Source organism: Copadichromis virginalis, linkage group LG10 (genome assembly GCF_057382275.1).
Source record: "Copadichromis virginalis isolate Kocher_CV1m ecotype Utaka linkage group LG10, C_Virginalis_male_GT1.1, whole genome shotgun sequence".
NCBI classification, from domain to species: Eukaryota; Metazoa; Chordata; class Actinopteri; order Cichliformes; family Cichlidae; genus Copadichromis; species Copadichromis virginalis.
Genome location: NC_140627.1, coordinates 562501 through 584738, shown reverse-complemented (window position 1 = coordinate 584738; position 22238 = coordinate 562501). Strand labels below are relative to the sequence as shown.

General features: G+C 40.6%; 1 protein-coding gene across 1 annotated transcript; it reads left to right on the top strand.

Annotated features, from left to right (window-relative positions):
- Positions 1 to 1738: 1738 nt before the first annotated feature.
- On the top strand, positions 1739 to 18232 carry LOC146699586 (uncharacterized). Its single transcript, XM_085469331.1, has 3 exons — positions 1739 to 2189; positions 6529 to 6655; positions 14785 to 18232. The coding sequence occupies exons 1-3, from the start codon at positions 1917 to 1919 to the stop codon at positions 16380 to 16382; spliced, it is 1998 nt and encodes a 665-aa protein (XP_085325457.1). The 5' UTR covers positions 1739 to 1916; the 3' UTR covers positions 16383 to 18232.
- The last annotated feature ends 4006 nt before the right edge of the window (positions 18233 to 22238 follow it).

Genomic DNA, 22238 nt, shown 5'->3' with positions numbered 1-22238 from the left:
TGATATGCTTTTTCATACATGTTAAAAAGCAATTATTAAATAAAAGGAATTAAGCCATGGCTTTCTGCCATCAATTAAAATACAGTGAAAATAACAATGAATAAAGTTTGACAGGTTAGAGTGAAATGGCAATCATATCAAGTCAAGACAAAGTAAACTTTATTGTCATCTCTGCTATATCCAGTGCAGCATACAGAGAGATGAGACGACAAGGCTCTAGTTACATCAGTGCAAAGCAAGCTAATAAATAGATATAAAAATGAGACAAAAATACATACATAAGCTTGAGAGTTACAAGAGTTACATATATATTTCACCTGTAATATTCTGAATATTTGTAATTGAGCTAGTCGTATACATTTAGAGCTACTTCTTATATTTTGTCAATGTTGTAATATGTTGTATTATTCAATTTAGTTCAGTCTTTTCCTGAGATATTACACGGGTGAAACGTTGCCCTGCTTTATTTGGGACTACACAGCATTTTATATCCCAGCCTTTTGGATATTGAGACACAGAAATACACACACAAGAACAAACTCGTTTGATTATCTGTGTATGCATGAATCTATAATAAGTGCCAGACAGAATACGAGCTGTATTAACAGTAAACCTTTTTAATTTAGCTTTTACTTAGCGTTTATTTATTTTATGCTTATTTATTCTATCCTGTTATTCTATTATTAATTTAGGATTTACCTAATATTTGTTTGATTTTATTCTTATTCATTTTTTAATCTTCTTATTCTATTTATATTTATATTGTATCCTGTTCTTATTTATTTTATCATTTTACCCTATATATATTGTATTGCGTCATATCTCCAGTGTTTCCTCGGAGGGCGCTCTCTGCACCGGGGCTGTTATTGACCGTGGCTGCTGGGTCTCTGGGGTCCTCTCAGCCTGGCTGGGGGGCTCCTTTGCCTCCCTCCTGCTGTGTGCCCAGCCTGGAGGCTGCGGTCTGTGACCGGCTCCCGGTGCAGACGGCTCCCTGTTATAGTGTTTCCTCACTTGGCTCATGCGAGCCCAGCCCAATTTTTACTCTTTAAGTGTGCGCGTGTGTGTATGTGTGTGTGGGTGGGGGGATATATGTGTATTGAGAGTGTGGGGAGTGAGTTGGAGGGTGGGGTGGGCTGCTTTTAACTATGTAAAGCACTTTGTGCTACATTTTCTCTGTATGAAAAGTGCTTTATAAATAAAGATTGATTGATTGATTGATTGATTGATTGATTGATTGATTGATTAATATTACTAAGAAGGCGATCCAAAGTCACACCGCAGTGTGGCGCTGCAGCTAGCGCTGTCACAGCAAGAAACTTTATGGTTCCATGTCTGCTGTGGATATCTGTGGGGCATTTGCGTGTTCTCCGTCTGCCTGCGTGTATTTGCTCCAAATATTCGCCCTTTTCCCACAGTCCAAAGTCCTGCGAATTTGAGCTGATGGCTCTTCACTAAGCTAGACAAAGTGCTTACAGTTTATACCAAAGGCCTGCCTCCAGATGTTTTGAGTGTGCAAAACTAGTGCGGCGTATACAACCTCATCATCCTCCTAAAATACACTGGAATACTCACGGGAATACATCGCAGTAATATAACGTGTTTATGTCTTTTCTTTATCTTGGAGTGTCGTTTTTATTTGGAATGAGGCATTCACTGAGCAGTATGAGACTAAGTTGTGGTTGTGCAGGATTCCCAGCAGCATTCCTGTAGGCTCCGCCAACAGCTGTCCAAGTGAGACTGTCCGGCAGAGCGCAGGCTAGAGGAGGGGAATGGGACCGAGAGCTAAAGCAGTGAGTTCATCAGGACAAACACACAACGGATACCGTTCCACAACAGGTATTCGAAGAATTTGAAGAGACAGCCAGACTTTTAGGGAATTCATTCAGCTTGAATTTTTAGGAAAACGGTATTCTGTGATGTCTTTCCAAGACCTTCGAGACTCTTTTGAAACGTTCTCGCAATACATGAAAACGGGGCGCAGTCGGAATAAAGAGCGATTGCAAGCCAGCCTGGCCGGGTTATGCGAGCTTGGGCTTCTCAAACAGAGACAGGAAAGCAGGGTGTTGCGCGCTCTTGGGATCAAGGACCCTTCGTCAACCGGGGGCCCGGATTGGGGAGCTCTATGCTCGGAACTTTGTGCTATGGACGCACCAAAAGGGAAGGAAAGCTGTGGTCTCAATCTCCACCATGTAAGTTCTATTTGTCCTAGCTTATTAGCCAAATTAATATTAAAGTTAGTATAGCCGATGTGAAAGCCAGCTACTTTAAATTTCAGTTGATCCGTTTTCCAAAAGTTCGCATACGAAGACAGCTGATCCCATACATAAGGGTGTGTGTGTGCGTGTGTGTGTGTGTGTGTGAGGGGGGGTAGCGGTGTGTAGTGCTAATACCCGTGCCTCGTTTCTTAGCATTTACTTGCGCTGACTTGTAGGGATTGATTGGCTTTGAAATAGCTTCTTGCTTTTACATTACGATGGTAACTATAACGACCTAGAACGCGAAAAATGTCGGTGGCTGCTCTTTGTGCGGGGTTAGTGCATGAAAACGTGGAGAGCCAGGCATACATTACCATTTTTGGTCAGTTTGGGGGAGCTTCATTACATTATCCATTTTATGCTGAACACAGTGGCTTATCCAGAGATCTGTCTGTTGAGTTTGAATCATTTCTCACATGAAGACTGAGGTCATTATTTTGGCATTACACCAAACCATCTTTGAGTCTTTAAAATGAATTCCACGAATCAACAGCAGATAAGAAGTTGCTCTGTGGCCTCAGGATACAGTTCGGATTCTCATTCAAATATCAACTTATATATTTATATCATTGTAAATTATACATTATGCTATATATTGCAGCACAATGTAGCATGGGATAATCATTTACAGTTTTGGAATTTAATACACTATTATTATCTCCAAGGATGCTGCACTTTGTCTTGGTTTTCACTTCCAGAAATAAAGATGCAATTTAAAAAATGTAACCATGTCAACAACAGTTTGTAGTTTGAAGTATAAGACACTGTTTTTCACATTATAAAGAGCCATATTCATTCTGTGCAAATCTGAAACTCTTACTGAAACGAGGTAACATCTGAAAGACAAGTAGCTGCCATTTCTATCAATAAATCTAGTGTGCGCTTAAAACATGAGTGAGACAAATGTCCTCCTGTAAAAGGATGCAGCAGATGAGCTGCTGACTGTGACAGTGAACAGTGTAAGACGTGCTACATGGTGAATGGTGGAGTTTGTCCGACTCGGGATAAATAGTTTAAATGTTACAACTATGCCATATAATTCTTTTTATATGACTTTGCACAACACTAGGAGCACTGGGAATACAGGGCTTGATTGTAAAGAAACAAATAGTTCCATCTTGTGACTTTCTCTCTATCTACAGAATTTAGAAAATGTCCAAACTACTCTTAAGGTTGCACACAACACTCTGCCCTAACCCCAAGAGAAGATATTGTGACTTGGAACATTTGCCTCTTTGTTTTTCTTTCTGTTTTTTATGTAGCTCATCGGTTAATTCCTAAACCATGACACCTAATGCAGTGGCACTATGGCTTCATATTGGTTTCATATATAATTTGGACTGGTTGGGACTTATAATCAGAATCAGAATCAGAATCAGAATACTTTATTGATCCCTGGGGGAAATTATTTTTTGTTACAGTGCTCCATTTTAAACCAACATTAAGACAAGACAGACAATACACTAACTAAGAATAGTACAATATATACATATATATACATACATACATACATAAGTCACTTATAAATAAATATTATAGAGGTTAATACTGAAATTAGTCATTCACCCCTTGCTCCCTTGTATTTGTTTATGTGTGTGGCAGTACTGGAAAAAAGGGACAAAAAGGCCTTGTGTCTGCAATGTGGGAACAAAGACAACTAGACTGAAAAAAAAATGATGCGTATGCATGAAGAGAGGGTATCTGTGTTTATTAGTGAGGAGTTGCTGACAGCTGACAGCAGGTGGGGAAACAGAGCAACCTTCACAGTGGCCTCCAGCATGTAAAGAGATTAATGAGAGGGTATTAGGCAATGTGAATGCATAATGTGTAGTGTGTCTGTGTGAATGCAATTCAATTCAATTCAATTTTATTTATATAGCGCCAAATCACAACAAAAGTCGCCTCTAGGCGCTTCATAAATGCACTCTGCATTATCTAACAACTATGTTAATCATAACTGAATACAAGGTCTGATTGTGTTCCTCCCTCAATAAACCACCAGAACAATATGGGAAGGACAGTTTTCTTAAGGTAGGGGGACACATTCAAATCTGTATAAATGCACTGCAAAAATAGGAAAGACTCTGTTTACTGCCAGCATTATTATTATTAGGGCCTCTATTTATAGTGAAAGCTAAATTAACTATAAACTTTAGAATTCAAAAATTGCATTTTGCGGCCTACAGTGGCATACTGGCTAAATGTTTACTCCCTGTGAATAAACCATGTTTCTTATAGCTTAACAAGTGAACTGCATGTTCACTTGCTAAGCTATAAGGTACCTGTTATTGTACATGACGTAGTTTAATTGTGATAGTAAGTGTTTGTGGGTGTAGCTGTCTGTTAATGTCTAGGTCACTGCTCTGTCTGTTTCTACCTACTCTCATCCCGGGAACGACTAGAAAGTATTTTTGCATCTGCTCACACAGTTGTGCAGTTAGGGAGTAGTTGTATGAGATTCCAAGAGATTCCTATGACTTCATTTAAAAGTATGTATGATGTCAACTTCAACGAATTATTAAATTATTACATTTACTTATATTATTAATGATTATAGGGTCCCTTGGGGGCAATGTTCCCTCTAAGCTGTGCACTGCTGGCACGCTCTCTGCACACAAAAAAAATCTAACCTGAATTGAAATGAAAATGAAAACTTTAACAATTCTGTTCTGCATGTTAGTCAGTGACTGGCTGCTCCCGTATGGGATCAGAACGATGCCGCCTTATCCCACAGTCCAGCCAATGATGCGATTCACATTCGTATGCAGCTAATCAACGTGGTTGACAGGCTATGACAGCGTCCTTATGTGCGACACCGGTGTTTTAGCAAAGCGGCTGATGTGGAGTGAAGCCACGTTAATGACAACGTGTCCAACCATTGGAGATGTGAGCAGGACAGACGGAACAACTGACGGACAAAGTGTGGACTTTATACCAGTTTTTAAATCGTGTTGATCGGCCACGTAAAACCAGAGTTATGATAAAATATCTGCAATGTTTGTTTTTCTTCCTGAATACTGTCGTTGTTTCTATTTACTGCGGGAAGAAACGGTAAAAACGCCGTTTTATAAGGAAAACGCTGGAAAGCCTGTGAGCAAAACAGCCCCCCTCCCCCAGCCTTTCCTATTGGTGGAAAAATGATATGGCAACATGGCATTTAGTTGTTTAGGGAGGGGGAAGTTTTAGGAGTGACGGCGTGTTTTGAGAGATTTGAGACGTTTAGCACAAATCTTGTGTAGTTAGTGTGTAGTTAGTGTGTAGTTAGTGTGTAGTTAGTGTGTAGTGTAGTCAGTAGTGTTGTGTGTGTCAGAACAATGAGGCGCCTGCTGAGTGTTACAGGTGTTACAGCAGTGACACATCTGCTGCTCTCAGGCCTGCAGGTATCAGGCTGCTGTTCTCCTTCATCTCATAGTGGACAGAAATTATTTTTTGGAGCGGCACAAATAATTTGTGTGGCATCAGATTTGATGCAGAACAGCTGATTGTTCTGTAAATAGTTTGAAATGTTTGTTTAAAAAACGCTTTGGCTGCATTTTTAGGTAAACAGCTGCAAAAAACTTTGTTTGCAAAACTCAGTTACTTTTTTGAAGAAGTAACTATATAATTAATTGCCCAACATTGGTCATTATTTACTGTATTTGCAGACAGAGTTACAGACTCTCTCCCAGACCACAGACTCATAATACAGTCAGAGCTTTATAAAAAAAATAAAAAAGAAGAAGTTGTGTTTTCAAACTTGGAGTTCAGGTTATTTTTTCTTCCAATAGTGTTAACATGCTGCACAGGTCATGAACTAGATTTATTTAAATTTTCATTGTAAGTGGGCTAAAGCAGTCAATTAAAAGTAGTCTAACATAAATGCTGTAATTTGATTATTTTAATAAACATGTAACTTGGATGGATTGGATGCTGGCGTGACCACAGTGCACATGTCTGCTGTTGCTCACAGTGGTCCAAGGGACGCTCAGGGAGTTTGTGTGTTCGCTCACACACATGAAACATTAGAGGGGACGTTGCTTGGGGGTTGCATCAAGAAGGGTGTTCAGCGTAAAACTAGCAAAGTAAACATGTAGACCTGCTGTGGCAGCCCAAAGCCATGAATGCCAAAGCCACTGTTACATTTAATATACACCACAGCGATGAGTAGCTTCTGTATGGGAAGAAAATGTGACATAAAATGTGAACACAAATAGAAGCACACAGCATTGGAATGAATGTTCAGTCTTTGATGATTTTTTTTGACAATTTGAATTTCTTTCTGTGTGTATTACAGAGCAGTCTGCAGTTTACTCCCTGGGGTTTAAGCACATCTTTAGAAGAGCAGGTGGCAGAGCTGAAGGTGGACTGTGAAGTCAAATCATCAGATTCCACTGATCTGGATGCCAGCCAGCTCATTTCAGGTAAAATTCAAGGCAGGGATAGCTCAGTAGGTAGAGTGGTGGCTCCATGGTTCGAATCCACGGAACAGTCCCTACACACTGCTCCCCGGGTGCCCAATAGCTGCCCACTGCTTCACTGAGTGAATGGGTTAAATGCAGAGAGGAATTTCCCCAATAAAGGGGATCAATAAAGTATACATTATTACATTGAAAGGCTCACATATCTCTATTATATGATCCAGAACTGGAAACTAAGATTGAAAAATACAATCATTTGTGTAAGTTTTAAAATCATATTTATTTATTTTCATTTATTAACAGTTTAGGAGTGAAGAATAGACAGAAAAGGGAGGGAGGGGGAAAGACATGCAGCAAAGGGTCACAGGTCAAATTCAAACTGGGGCATTATGGAATTAAGGCTACATTTTTCCATGTGTTTGAATTACTTTGTATTTGTGTGTGGATTACTCACAAAAGCATGCATTTGTGAGTAATTTAGATCTGTCATGGGAGCATGAAATTCTATTAATGTCAAAAGTTCCACACGGGAAAGAAATCAACAGCACAGTGTGCTAATTCAACAAGTGTAGAGCTCAACAGCTACGCGTGCAAACAAGCCATGTTGCATGCGACAGTGTCTGCTTTGTGAACACTGCAACAGATGCACACTCCTGCAGTAACTCCCTGCTCTTGAAGCTGAATCCTGCACGCACCAATCAACTGAATTTAGACTTTTCGGACAGCAGTGCCCAAACGAAGAAAAACCTCTAGTTTACCATTAAAGTAATCCAGTAACAGCTGTCAGCATTTCCACTGCTACGCAGAAAACAATACGTGTTGACAGTTAATTTGGCTAACTTCATTTTCCAAAATGTAAAGAAATATAGTTTCTAACAGAGCTCAATGTTGCTGCCACAAACTGAGGTACACTGGTCCATCAAGTGACCAATCACATTAATACCCCGCTTCCTTTGGGCTCCGCCCTTCAAACACTTAAAGGTCAGTTTTTTCCAATGAGCATCTCCAAAACTGCAGCTCTTGTGGGACTGTTTACCAGTACTGACACCTCAGTAACAGTAATAGTGGTGATCCAGTGACAGCGACAGCCAAGGCTCATTGATGCATGTGGGGAACAGTGGCTGGGCCGTGTGCTTTGATCCAACACACAACGTACAGTAGCTCACATTGCAGAAAAAAGTTCATGCTGGTTCTGATAGAAAGGTGTCAGAATCACAGTGCATCACAGATGTTTGCTGTTTTGGCAGCAACACGGGGACCAACACAACATAATTGGCAGCTGGTCATTAGGCCTAATCTGTGTAAGTACCACAGTTTACTTTTAACAAAGACAGAATGATTTTACAGGTCTTCGTTTGTTATATGTATGAGACTAGTAGACTCACAACCATGACTGGAAAATAGATGCGAAGAGAATTACTAGTGTGCAAAAGCATAATCAGTAATATCAATAGCAATCTAAGAATATGCTATAATCTCACACCATCCTCTTCAACTAAGCCAAAAACAGATATTGTAGTGGAGGTATCAGAAATACACAGCATTATGGCACTGATTCCTTCTTTAGCACTATGGTCACCCTGGTGTGTCGGCCAGAACACCACTGAAGGCCAAATTGTCCCAGAGTACAGAAGAAACAGCTTGAGGTTTGGTTTGAGGCACTTTATTCTCACGACTCAGTTCCTGTGGCTCTAAACACGGGTGTGCGTGTGTGGTTTGTTATTATTCACGCACACATCACATCCCATCGACAAATCCACCTCTCGTCCGACACTAAACTGGCCACCTTACTAACTGGATGACGTCACCTGACGGTGGGCTGGCTCAAACTAACAGAAGGTTAAACATTAAATGAACAGTATATAAACTTACAAACACCTGTATAAGAACTCAAATAGAATTATCCTTTGAACTTGGGGCCTTTTATACAGATATAGTCTTGCTAAATGAACAAAAAACAACACACACACACACACACACAGAGAGAGAGAGACCCATTAACGACTCAGTTCAGAAGGACTGAACGGGGTCACCGTATCACAAAACAAATTGACATCAACAGGTTTGCAGGCGTTTTGGACAAATGGCAGGGTCAGGAAATAATATTTTTCAGAAAAAACTACCTGATTTCGTCAGTGGAGGAGATATGACTGAGTAAAACCCTGAAAAAGTAAAATTTAATTCATAAGGAAAATGTATACACATATGTATAAAAATGACTTTATTTCCCAATTTAAACATGTAGTACAACTCTTAAAATGTGTCTTAATTACTAGTAAACTAGTAAAACACACAGGAAGAGCCCATTTTCATATTCATGTTGACCTTCAGAGTGTTTCCCTGGCTGCCACCTTGTAACATCCTTTGCTTCCCACTCCACTGTATTAGCCAGTAAACACTAATTAGTGCTTTGAACTGATGCATAATACAACCCAAATTATTTCAGCCATCTTGGGTGCCACTGTCAGAAGAAATGGACGATATGGTAAATGATCATTTGACACACCTCAGCTTTAAACAGGTGATTTCACTCCATTTTAGTCTTTAAAACTGGAGATTTTGCTGTGTGATTTTTGTTATTCTTAAAGTGACACTAGAGAGTGTCTATATGAGTCCACTCCTCTGAGTGTTAAATGAACACTTTTGATAGTGTTATATTTTTAAAAGTAACCTAGTCAGTTTTGAAGATTAACAATGACTAACACTGAGCAGTGTTGATTTTCTAACACTGGAACATAACTCAAAATGTTAGAAATATTCCAGTGTTTGAAAATCAGTACTGGAGATTTTGCTGTGTAGGAGAAAGATTTGTAGTAAACAAAAATTGACAAATTTTAGAATTACATATGCCACATTCATTGTGTTTGGGTTTTTTTGCTTGTTGTTTCAGTACAGTGCAGTGGAATAAGCAAAACTGATTAAGTCTAAACAGTAGTAAAGTTCAGCTACAGTTAGCTGGATCATACCTACAGTTGCTTGCAAGGGTATTCGGCCCCCTTGAACTTTCCCACATTTTGTCACATTACAGCCACAAACATGAATCAATGTTAAGACCAACACAAAGTGGTGCACACGTGAGAAGTGGAACGAAAATCATACATGATTCCAAACATTTGTTACAAATAAATAACTGCAAAGTGGGGTGTGCGTAATTATTCAGCCCCCTGAGTCGATACTTTGTAGAACCACCTTTTGCTGCAGTTCCAGCTGCCAGTCTTTTAGGGTCTGTCTCTACCAGCTTTGCACATCTACAGACTGAAATCTTTGCCCATTCTTCTTTGCAAAACAGCTCCAGCTCAGTCAGATTAGATGGGCAGCGTTTGTGAACAGCAGTTTTCAGATCTTGCCACAGATTCTCGATTGGATTTAGATCTGGACTTTGACTGGGCCGTTCTAACACATGGATATGTTTTGTTTTAAACCATGGCATTGTTGCCCTGGCTTTATGTTTAGGGTCGTTGTCCTGCTGGAAGCTGAACCTCCGCCCCAGTCTCAAGTCTTTTGCAGACTCCAACAGGTTTTCTTCCAAGACTGCCCTGTATTTGGCTCCATCCATCTTCCCATCAACTCTGACCAGCTTCCCTGTCCCTGCTGAAGAGAAGCCCCCCCAGAGCATGATGCTGCCACCACCATATCTGACAGTGGGGATGGTTCAGAGTGATGTGCAGTGTTAGTTTTCCTACACACATAGCGTTTTGCATTTTGGCCAAAAAGTTCCATGGTGGTCTCATCTGACCAGAGCAGCTTCCTCCACATGTTTGCTGTGTCCCCCACATGGCTTGTGGCAAACTGCAAACGGGACTTCTTCTGGTTTTCTGTTAACAATGGCTTTCTTCTTGCCACTCTTCCATAAAGGACAACTTTGTGCAGTGCACGACTAATAGTTGTCCTGTGGACAGATTCCCCCACCTGAGCTGTAGATCTCTGCAGCTCGTCCGGAGTCACCATGGGCCTCTTGGCTGCATTTCTGATCAGCTCCTTGTTCGGCCTGTGAGTTTAGGTGGACGGCCTTGTCTTGGTAGGTTTACAGTTGTGCCATACTCCTTCCATTTCTGAATGATGGCTTGAACAGTGCTCCGTGGATGTTCAAGGCTTGGGAAATCTTTGTGTAGCCTAAGCCTGCTTTAAATGTCTCAATAACTTTATCCCTGACCTGTCTGGTGTGTTCTTTGGACTTCATGGTGTTGTTGCTCCCAATATTCTCTTAGACAACCTCTGAGGCCGTCACAGAGCAGCTGTATTTGTACTGACATTAGATTACACACGGGTGCACTCTGTTTAGTCATTAGCACTCATCAGGCAACGTCTATGTGCAACTGACTGCACTCAGACCAAAGGGGGCTGAATAATTACGCACACCCCACTTTGCAGTTATTTATTTGTAACAAATGTTTGGAATCATGTCTGATTTTCGTTCCACTTCTCACGTGTGCACCACTTTGTGTTGGTCTTTCACCTGGAATTCCAATAACATTGATTCATGTTTGTGGCTGTAATGTGACAAAATGTGGGAAAGTTCAAGGGGGCCGAATACTTTTGCAAGCCACTGTATATTCATAGTGCTTACAGAAAGCTAGTATGCATTCACTTCATTTACTTGACAAAGATAAGCCACAGGGATGTGCAGTCATGCTGTGTTCTCCTATGCAGGGGCACAATTACATACATTTACCAGTGATTCCCAAACTTTTTTGGTTAAGCCCCCCTTTGTTTTACAAGAGCAATCTTATTGTTTACATGAGATGAATTTCTACAATGGCAGATAGAGCCAAAATACTGTTATTGTTAATCTGACTATCTGCAGGTTTTACAGGCTTACATACACACACGCAGTTACTGTCCCTCCATTTACAAAAGCAGAGGCGTCACGGTGTGATTATTTTACGTGTAGTTGTTTTTTCCTGTGTAATAATATTCAACATTTCTATTAATACATTTTTCAAAAATGCCTCTCTGTGCAAAATGGTTTCAAAAACATAAACAGCTGTGGGATCCTGTTTGTCTGTGATTTGAACCGGGGGAACAAATTATGGCAGGATCAGCCTGATGTTATTTGTATCCCACTGTAACTTTACTGTATACAGAGCTAACATCTCCAAAATGTCAGGTGTAGTTAGTCATTACAAAAAGTGTTTGTGAACTAAAAATGTGGGGTACTGTTTGTCCGTGAGTTTGAGAGCCCAGCGCTGCTCCCGACGCAGGAAAAACTAATTCTGTGGCAGAGACCTACAGTGGGGCAAAAAAGTATTTAGTCAGCCACCGATTGTGCAAGTTCCCCCACTTAAAATGATGACAGAGGTCAGTAATTTGCACCAGAGGTACACTTCAACTGTGAGAGACAGAATGTGAAAAAAAAAATCCATGAATTCACATGGTAGGATTTGTAAAGAATTTATTCGTAAATCAGGGTGGAAAATAAGTATTTGGTCACCTCAAACAAGGAAAATCTCTGGCTCTCACAGACCTGTAACGTCTTCTGTAAGAAGCTTTTCTGTTCCCCCACTCGTTACCTGTATGAATGGCACCTGTTTGAACTCATCATCTGTATAAAAGACACCTGTCCACAGCCTCAAACAGTCAGACTCCAAACTCCGCCATGGCCAAGACCAAAGAGCTTTCGAAGGACACCAGGAAAAGTATTGTAGACCTGCACCAGACTGGGAAGAGTGAATCTACAATAGGCAAGCAGCTTGGTGTGAAAAAAATCAACTGTGGGAGCAATCATCAGAAAATGGAAGACATACAAGACCACTGATAATCTCCCTCGATCTGGGGCTCCACGCAAGATCTCATCCCGTGGGGTCAAAATGATCATGAGAACAGTGAGCAAAGATCCCAGAACCACACGGGGGGACCTGGTGAATGACCTGCAGAGAGCTGGGACCAAAGTAACAAAGGTCACCATCAGTAACACACTACAACGGCAGGGAATCAAATCCCGCAGTGCCAGACGTGTTCCGCTGCTGAAGCCAGTGCATGTCCAGGCCCGTCTGAAGTTTGCCAGAGAGCACATGGATGATACAGCAGAGGATTGGGAGAATGTCATGTGGTCAGATGAAACCAAAGTAGAACTTTTTGGTATAAACTCAACTCGTCGTGTTTGGAGGAAGAAGAATACTGAGTTGCATCCCAAGAACACCATACCTACTGTGAAGCATGGGGGTGGAAACATCATGCTATGGGGCTGTTTTTCTGCCAAGGGGACAGGACGACTGATCCGTGTTAAGGACAGAATGAATGGGGCCATGTATCGTGAGATTTTGAGCCAAAACCTGCTTCAATCAGTGAGAACTTTGAAGATGAAACGAGGCTGGGTCTTCCAACATGACAATGATCCAAAACACACCGCCCGGGCAACAAAGGAGTGGCTCCGTAAGAAGCATTTGAAAGTCCTGGAGTGGCCTAGCCAGTCTCCAGACCTCAACCCCATAGAAAATCTGTGGCGGGAGTTGAAAGTCCGTGTTGCTCGGCGACAGCCCCAAAACATCACTGCTCTCGAGAAGATCTGCATGGAGGAATGGGCCAAAATACCAGCTACTGTGTGTGCAAACCTGGTAAAGACCTATAGTAAACGTTTGACCTCTGTTATTGCCAACAAAGGTTATGTTACAAAGTATTGAGTTGTATTTTTGTTATTGACCAAATACTTATTTTCCACCCTGATTTACCAATAAATTCTTTACAAATCCTACCATGTGGATTCATGGATTTTTTTTTTTTCACATTCTGTCTCTCACAGTTGAAGTGTACCTCTGGTGCAAATTACTGACCTCTGTCATCATTTTAGGTGGGGGAACTTGCACAATCGGTGGCTGACTAAATACTTTTTTGCCCCACTGTACCTCGGCACTTGTGCAGGTGAAGCCAAAGGGAAGATATGCTTCACCATATTTTCTAGTCTTTGGCTTGGAAGGAAGTTGTTTGTAAACAAATTTGGCGATGCTTCATCTCCTGCTTTGCGTTTGTGTGGGAGCCCTGTCAAAAACCTGTCCATTACGCTAGCAGTGTCCAAACATTCTTTCTTTGTTTTGTTTTTTTCTTTTCATACTGTGCCCCCGCCTGCAATGGCGCTGTGCCCCGCCTAGGGGGCGCGCCCCACACTTTGGGAACCTCTGCATTAATCTATAATTGATCAATATATTTGTTGGTGTGTATGATGGAGGAAGGACGAGCTATCCACAGGAAGCATTTTGAAAAAAAATGACCAGGCTTGTGAAGTTGAACAGCTCTAGTTGTTCAGGTTTTTATTTATGGATTTGTAAAATCGATTTACATACATTCAGATTGTTTTGTATTTGTCATCGGACTGAAGCACAAGTTTGCAAGTATTCAAAATGACTCACAAATCATTGCATTTGTAAATCTTAGCTTGTGTTTGTGGATCATGTCATACACATTTGTGAGCCCTTTCAGATAAGTTTAACCCCATAGTGATGAAGAAATTTATTCCTAGAAACTGGTGGACTGTTGTTAAAAGGAGAACACGGCCCTGTCCCATTTGTCGAGTGTTGCTGCCATCAACTTCAAAATGACCTCTTTTCTATTTTCTATTATGAATAAACTATAGATTTATAAGATTCTGTTTTTAATTTACATTTGACATACATGCCAACTTTTCTTAGAACTGTAATTGTATCATATTTTCATAAGCAGTTCAGTTTCACATCTATAACATAGAGCGACAGACAGTAGCCGATGTTTTATCGGTTTTCTAATAATTCCACTCTTGTGGAAAGGTGCCTTTTTCAAGTTACTGCACATAAAAGGTGTCATATCCTAGGTCTAACCCTAGCCTTTCTTGACACCTGAAAATTTAGCTTATGGCTGTAAAATAAAGACAAAACATTGGTGTAGACATGTTTAATGGTTATCACACTGACGTTTTATTTTAAATCCTTGCAGTTTAAGCACATGGAAGAGTCTAGGCATATTATTCCTCTAATAAGGTTAATAGATTATTGAGTGAAAACTACTGTATTGTTTGTGTATCAATTATAAGTGTCACACTGGTCCATAGTTTTTCATTTTTATCTGCAATGGTCAAGATTCATAATTACAGGTAAATGTTCATTAAAGTGAGAACTGACATCAGAATGATCATATGTATTACCTCTGCTTTTTATTTTTGTTAGGGAAAGCCCGTGTAGCCAAGGAAAATGGATCTTCTGAAATGAATTGCTACCCCATGACCTCATGTTCCCTCTCAGCCCCCGAGGGGAGTGGTGAGAAAGAGACAAAAAAAACATACATGTCCACCCTGACAAGACATGCCATCGTTACCGGTGCTTTAGGGAAATTGAAAGAAGTTGACCCCAGTCTGTATGATTATCAACAAACCCAAAAGGTTGAGACTTACATATTTGGAGTGATTCAACGACGAACTCTACCCACACGGCCCTCAAAGCCTCGTACGAGCCTGGCACATGATGCCCGAGTTGTTAATGTGGTAAGGCAGAGTAGTTTATGCCAAAAGGATGAACAACATTTACCAAAACAGGAGTTGGCTCAAGAGATCATTGCACCCTCCCAGTGGTCAGAAGGAATTGCTTCAGAGGCTGGCCTTAACCTAGATCAGGAGCAATACCTTAGGATAGGGCCTACTGAAGATCCCCCACTCCCATATCATCTTCAGCAAAAGGGGCTTTATACCAAACCCAGGCAAGCCTCCATGACGCTGCTTGACTATCCACATGGTAAAGATGTCCAACCAGACTCCAGCACTACTGAGCCTGACTTATCCCAACGTCTCCCCAAGTACCAGTCGCCTCCAGCAGCAGCAGCAGCAGCAAAGTCTACTCAACCATCTTCTCCCGAAGATCATCTGGTCAGTGCCGAGTATATTCCGGGTCAGCCTTGTCGGACCTCCAACCGAGCTTATGCACATCACCACACCAACCACCACAAAGGTCCTGGGGTGTCCAAATCCAACCGATGTGCATATTCTCCAGAAAGACTCTATCATCAGGAGCAGCAACCCACGGCTTTTCATATCCAACCCCCAAGGTACAGAGGAGGCCCAAAGAAATGTCGATCAAATGAAGACAGAGGTGGTGCCAGCAGAAAGCCAGGGAAGAAGGCGTGCAGGTCTCAGTCAGAGAATAGCTTACAAAGGTTTCCAGAGCGCAAGTTTAATACAGTCGAGAAGGATGGTAGTGGAAGTGGGAACGCTGGAAGGGGAAGCCGCGGTAATCAACCCAGAAGCAAAAAGCAGCAACAAAGTAGCGGTAGCTACAGGCGCTCGCTGTCCACTTTGGAGCTCAGCCAAGATGAAGCTGATCAGCCACCTGTGACAATACCTGTGCAAAGCAACCAAAACTGCTGTCTTAGGCGCACACGTAAACCCCGTCCTACACACGCATCATATGCTTACCCCACAACCTCGCACCATTTCCACCATCATCAGCACATGGAGTTTCAGTTGGAAAGGGACCAAACGCAACTGTGTCAGGCCACCGATGATTATTCTCACGCAGGTCAGGTAGAGTCTGAGTCGAGCATGAGTGAGGCTGACTCTCCAGATTCCAGCTCATTGTCCAGTGATTCAGATGAAAGTGGTGGTCTGGTTTGGCCACAGCAATTACCCCCAAGACTTTCCCTCCCATCAACACTTGCTCCATCTGGAGCACCTCTGCAGCCTAAGGCTTTTGTCAAGATAAAGGCCTCACATGCACTTAAAAAGAAGATCTTGCGCTTCCGTACTGGTTCACTGAAAGTAATGACCACTGTATGAAGTGAAACGAATGCCAAAGTGAAGTAACATGAGATGCAGTCCTTGAGTTTATGTACAGTGATGACATATTACATGGAAATGCTAATGAACTGATTTTGGACATGAATGGGTTTTAGTCTCAACAAGCAATGAAGGAAATGGCTGTCACTCTATGCATCTCCAATCTCTGTTTCAAAAGTAAGATGTAGAAATGACATTTTCCATGATAGTAGAAGTCTTAAATAGATGACTCACGCTAAAAAAGTCCTTGTCTTTGTTCAGATAAGTCCTGAAACACTGTCACGCATGCACATGTATATCATATTCCAAACCATGTATATCTTCACTTGAACTACCCTGACACAAATGAAAACGATAAGGGGCCTAATGTTAGACCAAGACTTTTGTTTGGGACTTGGTTGTATAAATCACAACACTACAGACTGTGTGTCTGTAGTGTGAAATTCATTTCACAACACTACTCCTCTTAACCCTTGTATGGTGTTCGGGTCTGTGAGACCCGTGTTCAGTTTTTTTCAAAAGAAAAATTAAACAATTAATTATTTTTTCACGTGTAAATGTGTTGTGTCTTTCCACTCACTCCACTTGATTATAACTGATTTATTTATAACATTTTATATAAAAGAAAAACGAGAAGCACATTAATTCATAAATGTGATCTAACAAAGGTAAAGGGAAAAAATTAACCATGTTTCCTGTTCATATGTCTTGTAATTGGGATGAAGTAAACATCTGTTGAGTAATTTAACATAAAATTGTTTGATAGTGTTAATTTGGAAAGCCAAAACTCTAGCGGGTCCACCAGACCCATGAACACTGGCTGAGTAACAAAAATACGAACACCACACAAGGGTTAAGGCACAACATACCAACAAGGTTTCACTAGAAACCAAGTTTCAAAGGCTTTGGTGAGCTTGCTGTCTGAATGTGCCTACTTTTACTCACCCAAAATGGTGCTATGTGTAAATCAAAAGCACTTATGAGCAGAGCTTAAGTACATTAATATTAATTTGTTTTATTTAATATATTTGCATTGTTTAGTATGTCGTATGAAAGTAAGTCATTCATTTATAGGTATGTAGATGAGCACAGGCTAGTAGAACGACTGCAGCATTTAAATAAAGTCATTGCCAATCGTATTTAAATGTATTTGGCAAATAACTTGACCCCAGTTCAGTCACAGAGAGATGGCAAACTGATAGTAGACCAGTGACTCTGTCTTTATTGCCTGTTTATCATTTTACACATTTACAATAATTTTTAACATTAAGTTTTGTTGCTATCTTCAACCACTGTGTGACTCTGATGTCTCTGATATCTAAGGCTTAATATTCTCTTTCAAGTGTGTAATGTCAACTTTACAAAATTAAGGATGCAATAAGTTGGACAAGGGATTTAAAAATAGCAGATTATTTGAAATCAATCACCATAAAAATGAAATAATAAATGCTTCTATTGTGACAATGACTCAGCACACACACAGGCAGCTTTGCAGGGTGAGTGTCCATTTATTCACAATGTTTACAACACCACAGCACTGAGCACACTCATGTCTCCAGTCCCAGCAGGCTACTCAAACGGGGTGATTGCTCAGACAATCAGTCCCAGCTGCCCTGGAAAACTGAGCTTTCTGGTAACGTTAAATCAAACCGTGCTCTTTTCCCAAACTTAGCCAAATATCTTTGGTGCCTATGAGTAACCAAACAAAGGTCAGCTGCTCTCTTCAAAGCAATTTTGTGATCAAGACAGGAATAAAGTAAAAAAGGTGTGGTTATTATTTTATGTTCTTTGCCTTACCAAACAAAGTGCCTTTAGGTGGCTGCTATATAAATAAAATTGAATTGAACTGATATTTGTGTGTGTGTGTGTGTGTGTGTGTGTGTGTGTGTGTGTGTGTGTGTGTGTGTGTGTGTGTGTGTGTGTGTGTGTGTGTGTGTGACCAAAGGGGGATTTCTATGGGCTGGGCTGTTTTATGACTTTAGGATTTAGCTGTTTCAGTTAACTGAAGGGGAGAGGAGAAAACATGTCAACACAGCAGCAAAAGAAAAACTTGCAGCCACATTTGAAAATATTTAACACTGAGTCAGAAACCAGTCGATTTCAGCTTTTTTGTGCTATGCTACAGTCCGTTTATAGCTTTTTCTCCATTCCTTCATTCCTCCATCTGGTAGTAGTTAGAAACAGAACCCTCCCTTCTGGCCAAGAACCGAGAGTATTTCCTGCTTAGTTGGTGGTGGGACAGAGAGGCATAGAGCCTGCAGAGGAAACCCCAGAGAGAGAAACAGAGGCACAGTTAGAGCGTGGGAGGAGGGTGAACGAAGGCCTCATGCACATACATCTGGCTTTCATTACCCAGACAGAGAAGGTGATGGTAAGTGAGGGCAGACAGACAGAGGGCTTGTACATGTGCCACTTTTGGAGATACTGTACATTTCTCTCTTATTTTGATGTTTTTCTGACTTTCACTAAGTTTATCTACATTTCAAAAGCTTGGAACCGACTTTCTAAACCTGCCTTCACTGTAAACAGAACAGCAAGAAGGCGTGGCTCATTTTTTTCGCTATTATTTTAACTTTTTTCTGTTTGTAAAAACATGAATCTTGGTTCTCTGGGCCTTCAATGTAAAGCTCGTGTACTAGTCGTGTCAGCCAAGTCCTGAGGGAATGACAGAGCCATCAGAAGAGTAGTCAAAGAGCAAAAGGTTCAAAGAATTTTAAAAAATAAGAGCACACAGAGAAAATGGTTTGGTGTGAATGTTTAATCCCCCTCTAACAGTTTCTCCCCAGGGACACAACACAACTGATATTTTGACGTCATGTTTAAAATGCAGTCAGTCCAAAAAACATAATTATGTTAAACTCAGTTACTCAGGATTTATGGTTTAGCAGGAAATCTCCACCATGGCTGTGTCCTATCTGCAAAACACTTTGAAAACCTACGACATAACCCAACGTGAGTCTCCCAAAATATGTGCATCAGAGCGACAGACCCCACCTCAAAAGCACAGAGAGAGACCACAACTCCCCACAAAGGCCAAGAGCTAAACTAAAACACTGATGTTTAATGCTCATGTCAGCTTTGGTAACATAGAAATCTAGTGTAGTGTATTAATCTTCTTGTTTTACTGTGAAGTTGTAAAATGGTGTATTGAAACATGTTTTAAAGAGCTCAAACAAAGAAAGTTCTTATGTTCCCCAATGACTAATATATTGCTTTAAAGTTTGGAGATGATCCAGTGGAAACCAAAGCTCTGAACAGGCTGAAACCTTTGGCTTCTACAAAGTGTAAACTTGAGATTTTTATTTATAGTGTGTGAGTTTGTAAAACTTTATCCATTCATTGTTATGTCGTAGGGCAAGGGTGGGCAACTCCAGGCCTGGAAGGCTGGCGTCCCTGCAGGTTTTAGACATGTCGTTGAACCAACACAGCTGATTTAAATGGCTAAATTAGCTCCTCAACATGTCCTGAAGTTCTCCAGAGGCCTGGTAACGAACTAATCATGTGATTCAGGTGTGTTGACCCAAGGTGAGATCTAAAACCTGCAGGACACCGGCCCTTGAGGCCTGGAGTTGGACAAAGTCTCTGCACTCCTGTCCCTTTAACTTTCCTCTTGTGTTAGCTTTCTGTTATCATCTCTTATGTTAACGGGTCGGTTTTGACCCGTGAATTAAATCAGTTATAAAATACACTAAACACAATAAGTTATCATCCAATTTGTTTCTCATCTCTTGGTTACCTTGTTAGGCTTCCTTATCCATGAAAATGTTGGTTTTAATACTTTTGGTGTGGGCCTCTTTTTTGTCACTATACCCCTCCATTTCAATAAAAAAAAATAGGAAAATTAACCTCAAGAGAATCATATTAATAAACAAAAGGTTTTTGTGTTACCTGACTATTACTGAGGGACACATCGCTTAAATAAATCTATTTTATTGATTTTTTCATTTTGAGATTAATAACTAAAATATATATATACACATACATATATACATATATACACATACATATATATATATATATATATATATATATATATATACATATATACATATATACACATACACACATATATATATATATATATATATACATATATATATATATATATATATATATATATATATATATATATATATATATATATATATATATATATATATAGGGGTGCAACGATAGATACACAAAATTCACGGTTCGGTTCGATACTTTGGTGTCACGGTTCGATATTTTTTCGATACAAAAAAAATGTTCATGCCTTTTTAATTTGTCATTTATTAAAATTATAAATATATATTTTAACTCAAAAGTACAGTTTTTAAATTTAACCCTAACCCTAACCCTTTTGCGTGTTTTTTATTTTGACAGCGAATGCGCACCTGCGGACCACTTATGTGCAGCCCTGGTTATTTAGCTCGTCATATTGCAGCCACAGAAATTATTTTGTCCATGAAACCATAAAGCTGCACTTTCTTTTTGCCTTATAGTCTGATTTGTCATAACTTTTCCGTTTTGCGGTAAGCTTTTCTTTGGCTGTCACTTCTTCACCCTGACCTGTCTTATTTGGCTCAGCAGAACTAAAATATATATCCTGCTGCTTTTACACACACACTCACATAAGCTCAGCGATTCTCTGCGCGATCAACCTCTCACATGTTTAAGCTGCCGGAGATTTCACTTGTCATGTTTGCATAGTAAGCTAACGATTGATAAGACGATGTCAGAGGAATTGGTGCAAATTATCGTCACTCACCAATCAGTGCTGTCGCTCTCTATACACAGTTCACACGATTGCAAAGTGAAAGCAAAAAACAAGCGCAAATTCAAACGCGACTTCAATATGTCACATATTGACAGTGGCTCACCGATGCCAATGACATGATTACCCAGCTACATTTCCGAAAGAATGCAAAAGCATTGACATATATTTTTCCTTCCTACGATAGGCCGACGGGCAGGGCAGAGATAGATTTTGGTAGCCCGACTGGAAAAATCGCTAGCCCCGGGATGTCGGGCTAGCGATATTGCAAGCCTTGTATCTGATTGAGGAATCACTCATCTTTGGAAAAGAGAGTTTATTACAGAGAAATGGCTCTTTCCAAAATAAAAGCTATACTATACGCTTCTTCTGGGCTATATTCTCAGCAGCATATTAAACATATCAGGTCCCCATAAGGAGAATCATGTGCTAACGGCTGTCTAAATGACTCGGGTAAAGTTTGTAGCATGCGTGCTTGTTGTTTTTGTCTGCTTCCACTTGTCTTTGCACCAGGATGATGTCGGTGTAAATGTGCAGTCATATTCGTTGTGTTCCCACTAGTGTTTTCAGGTTAATCTGAAATGACGTTAACGCCACAACACGGCAAATCTCCGTTAACGAGCTATCCCTGATCGCCCCGTGCGTGGGGCTGGACTGCCAACACGTTAACGAGCTAACTGTGCTAACACACTAGCTCCCACCCATGTAATTGAGCATTGCGTGGCACATCCAACATACTGTTTTACTTTAGTCCGTGACGCGCTTACCTTCAGGGTCATACGTCACATGAAAACCAAAATAATTCCAAACGCCAGATCTGAATGAGGGTGGGGGAGGTTCAGTTTGCCATGTTGCAAGGAGAGCTTAACTTCTGTCTGGCTAGCTTGCCCTGCGCTCAGTGAATCTTCGTTCGACTACTCCGCCTAGGCTGCACTGTCGAGCGCAGATCCACTGAGCGCTCAACACAGACAGCATCTTGGAAGTTCCAAGAAAGTTCCAAGTTCCAAGAAAAAAAAAACAAAAAAAAAACACAGACAGCATCGACAGAAGGAAAGTTGATAAAATAAATTAAAAATTTTGTATTGTTCGATACATATGCG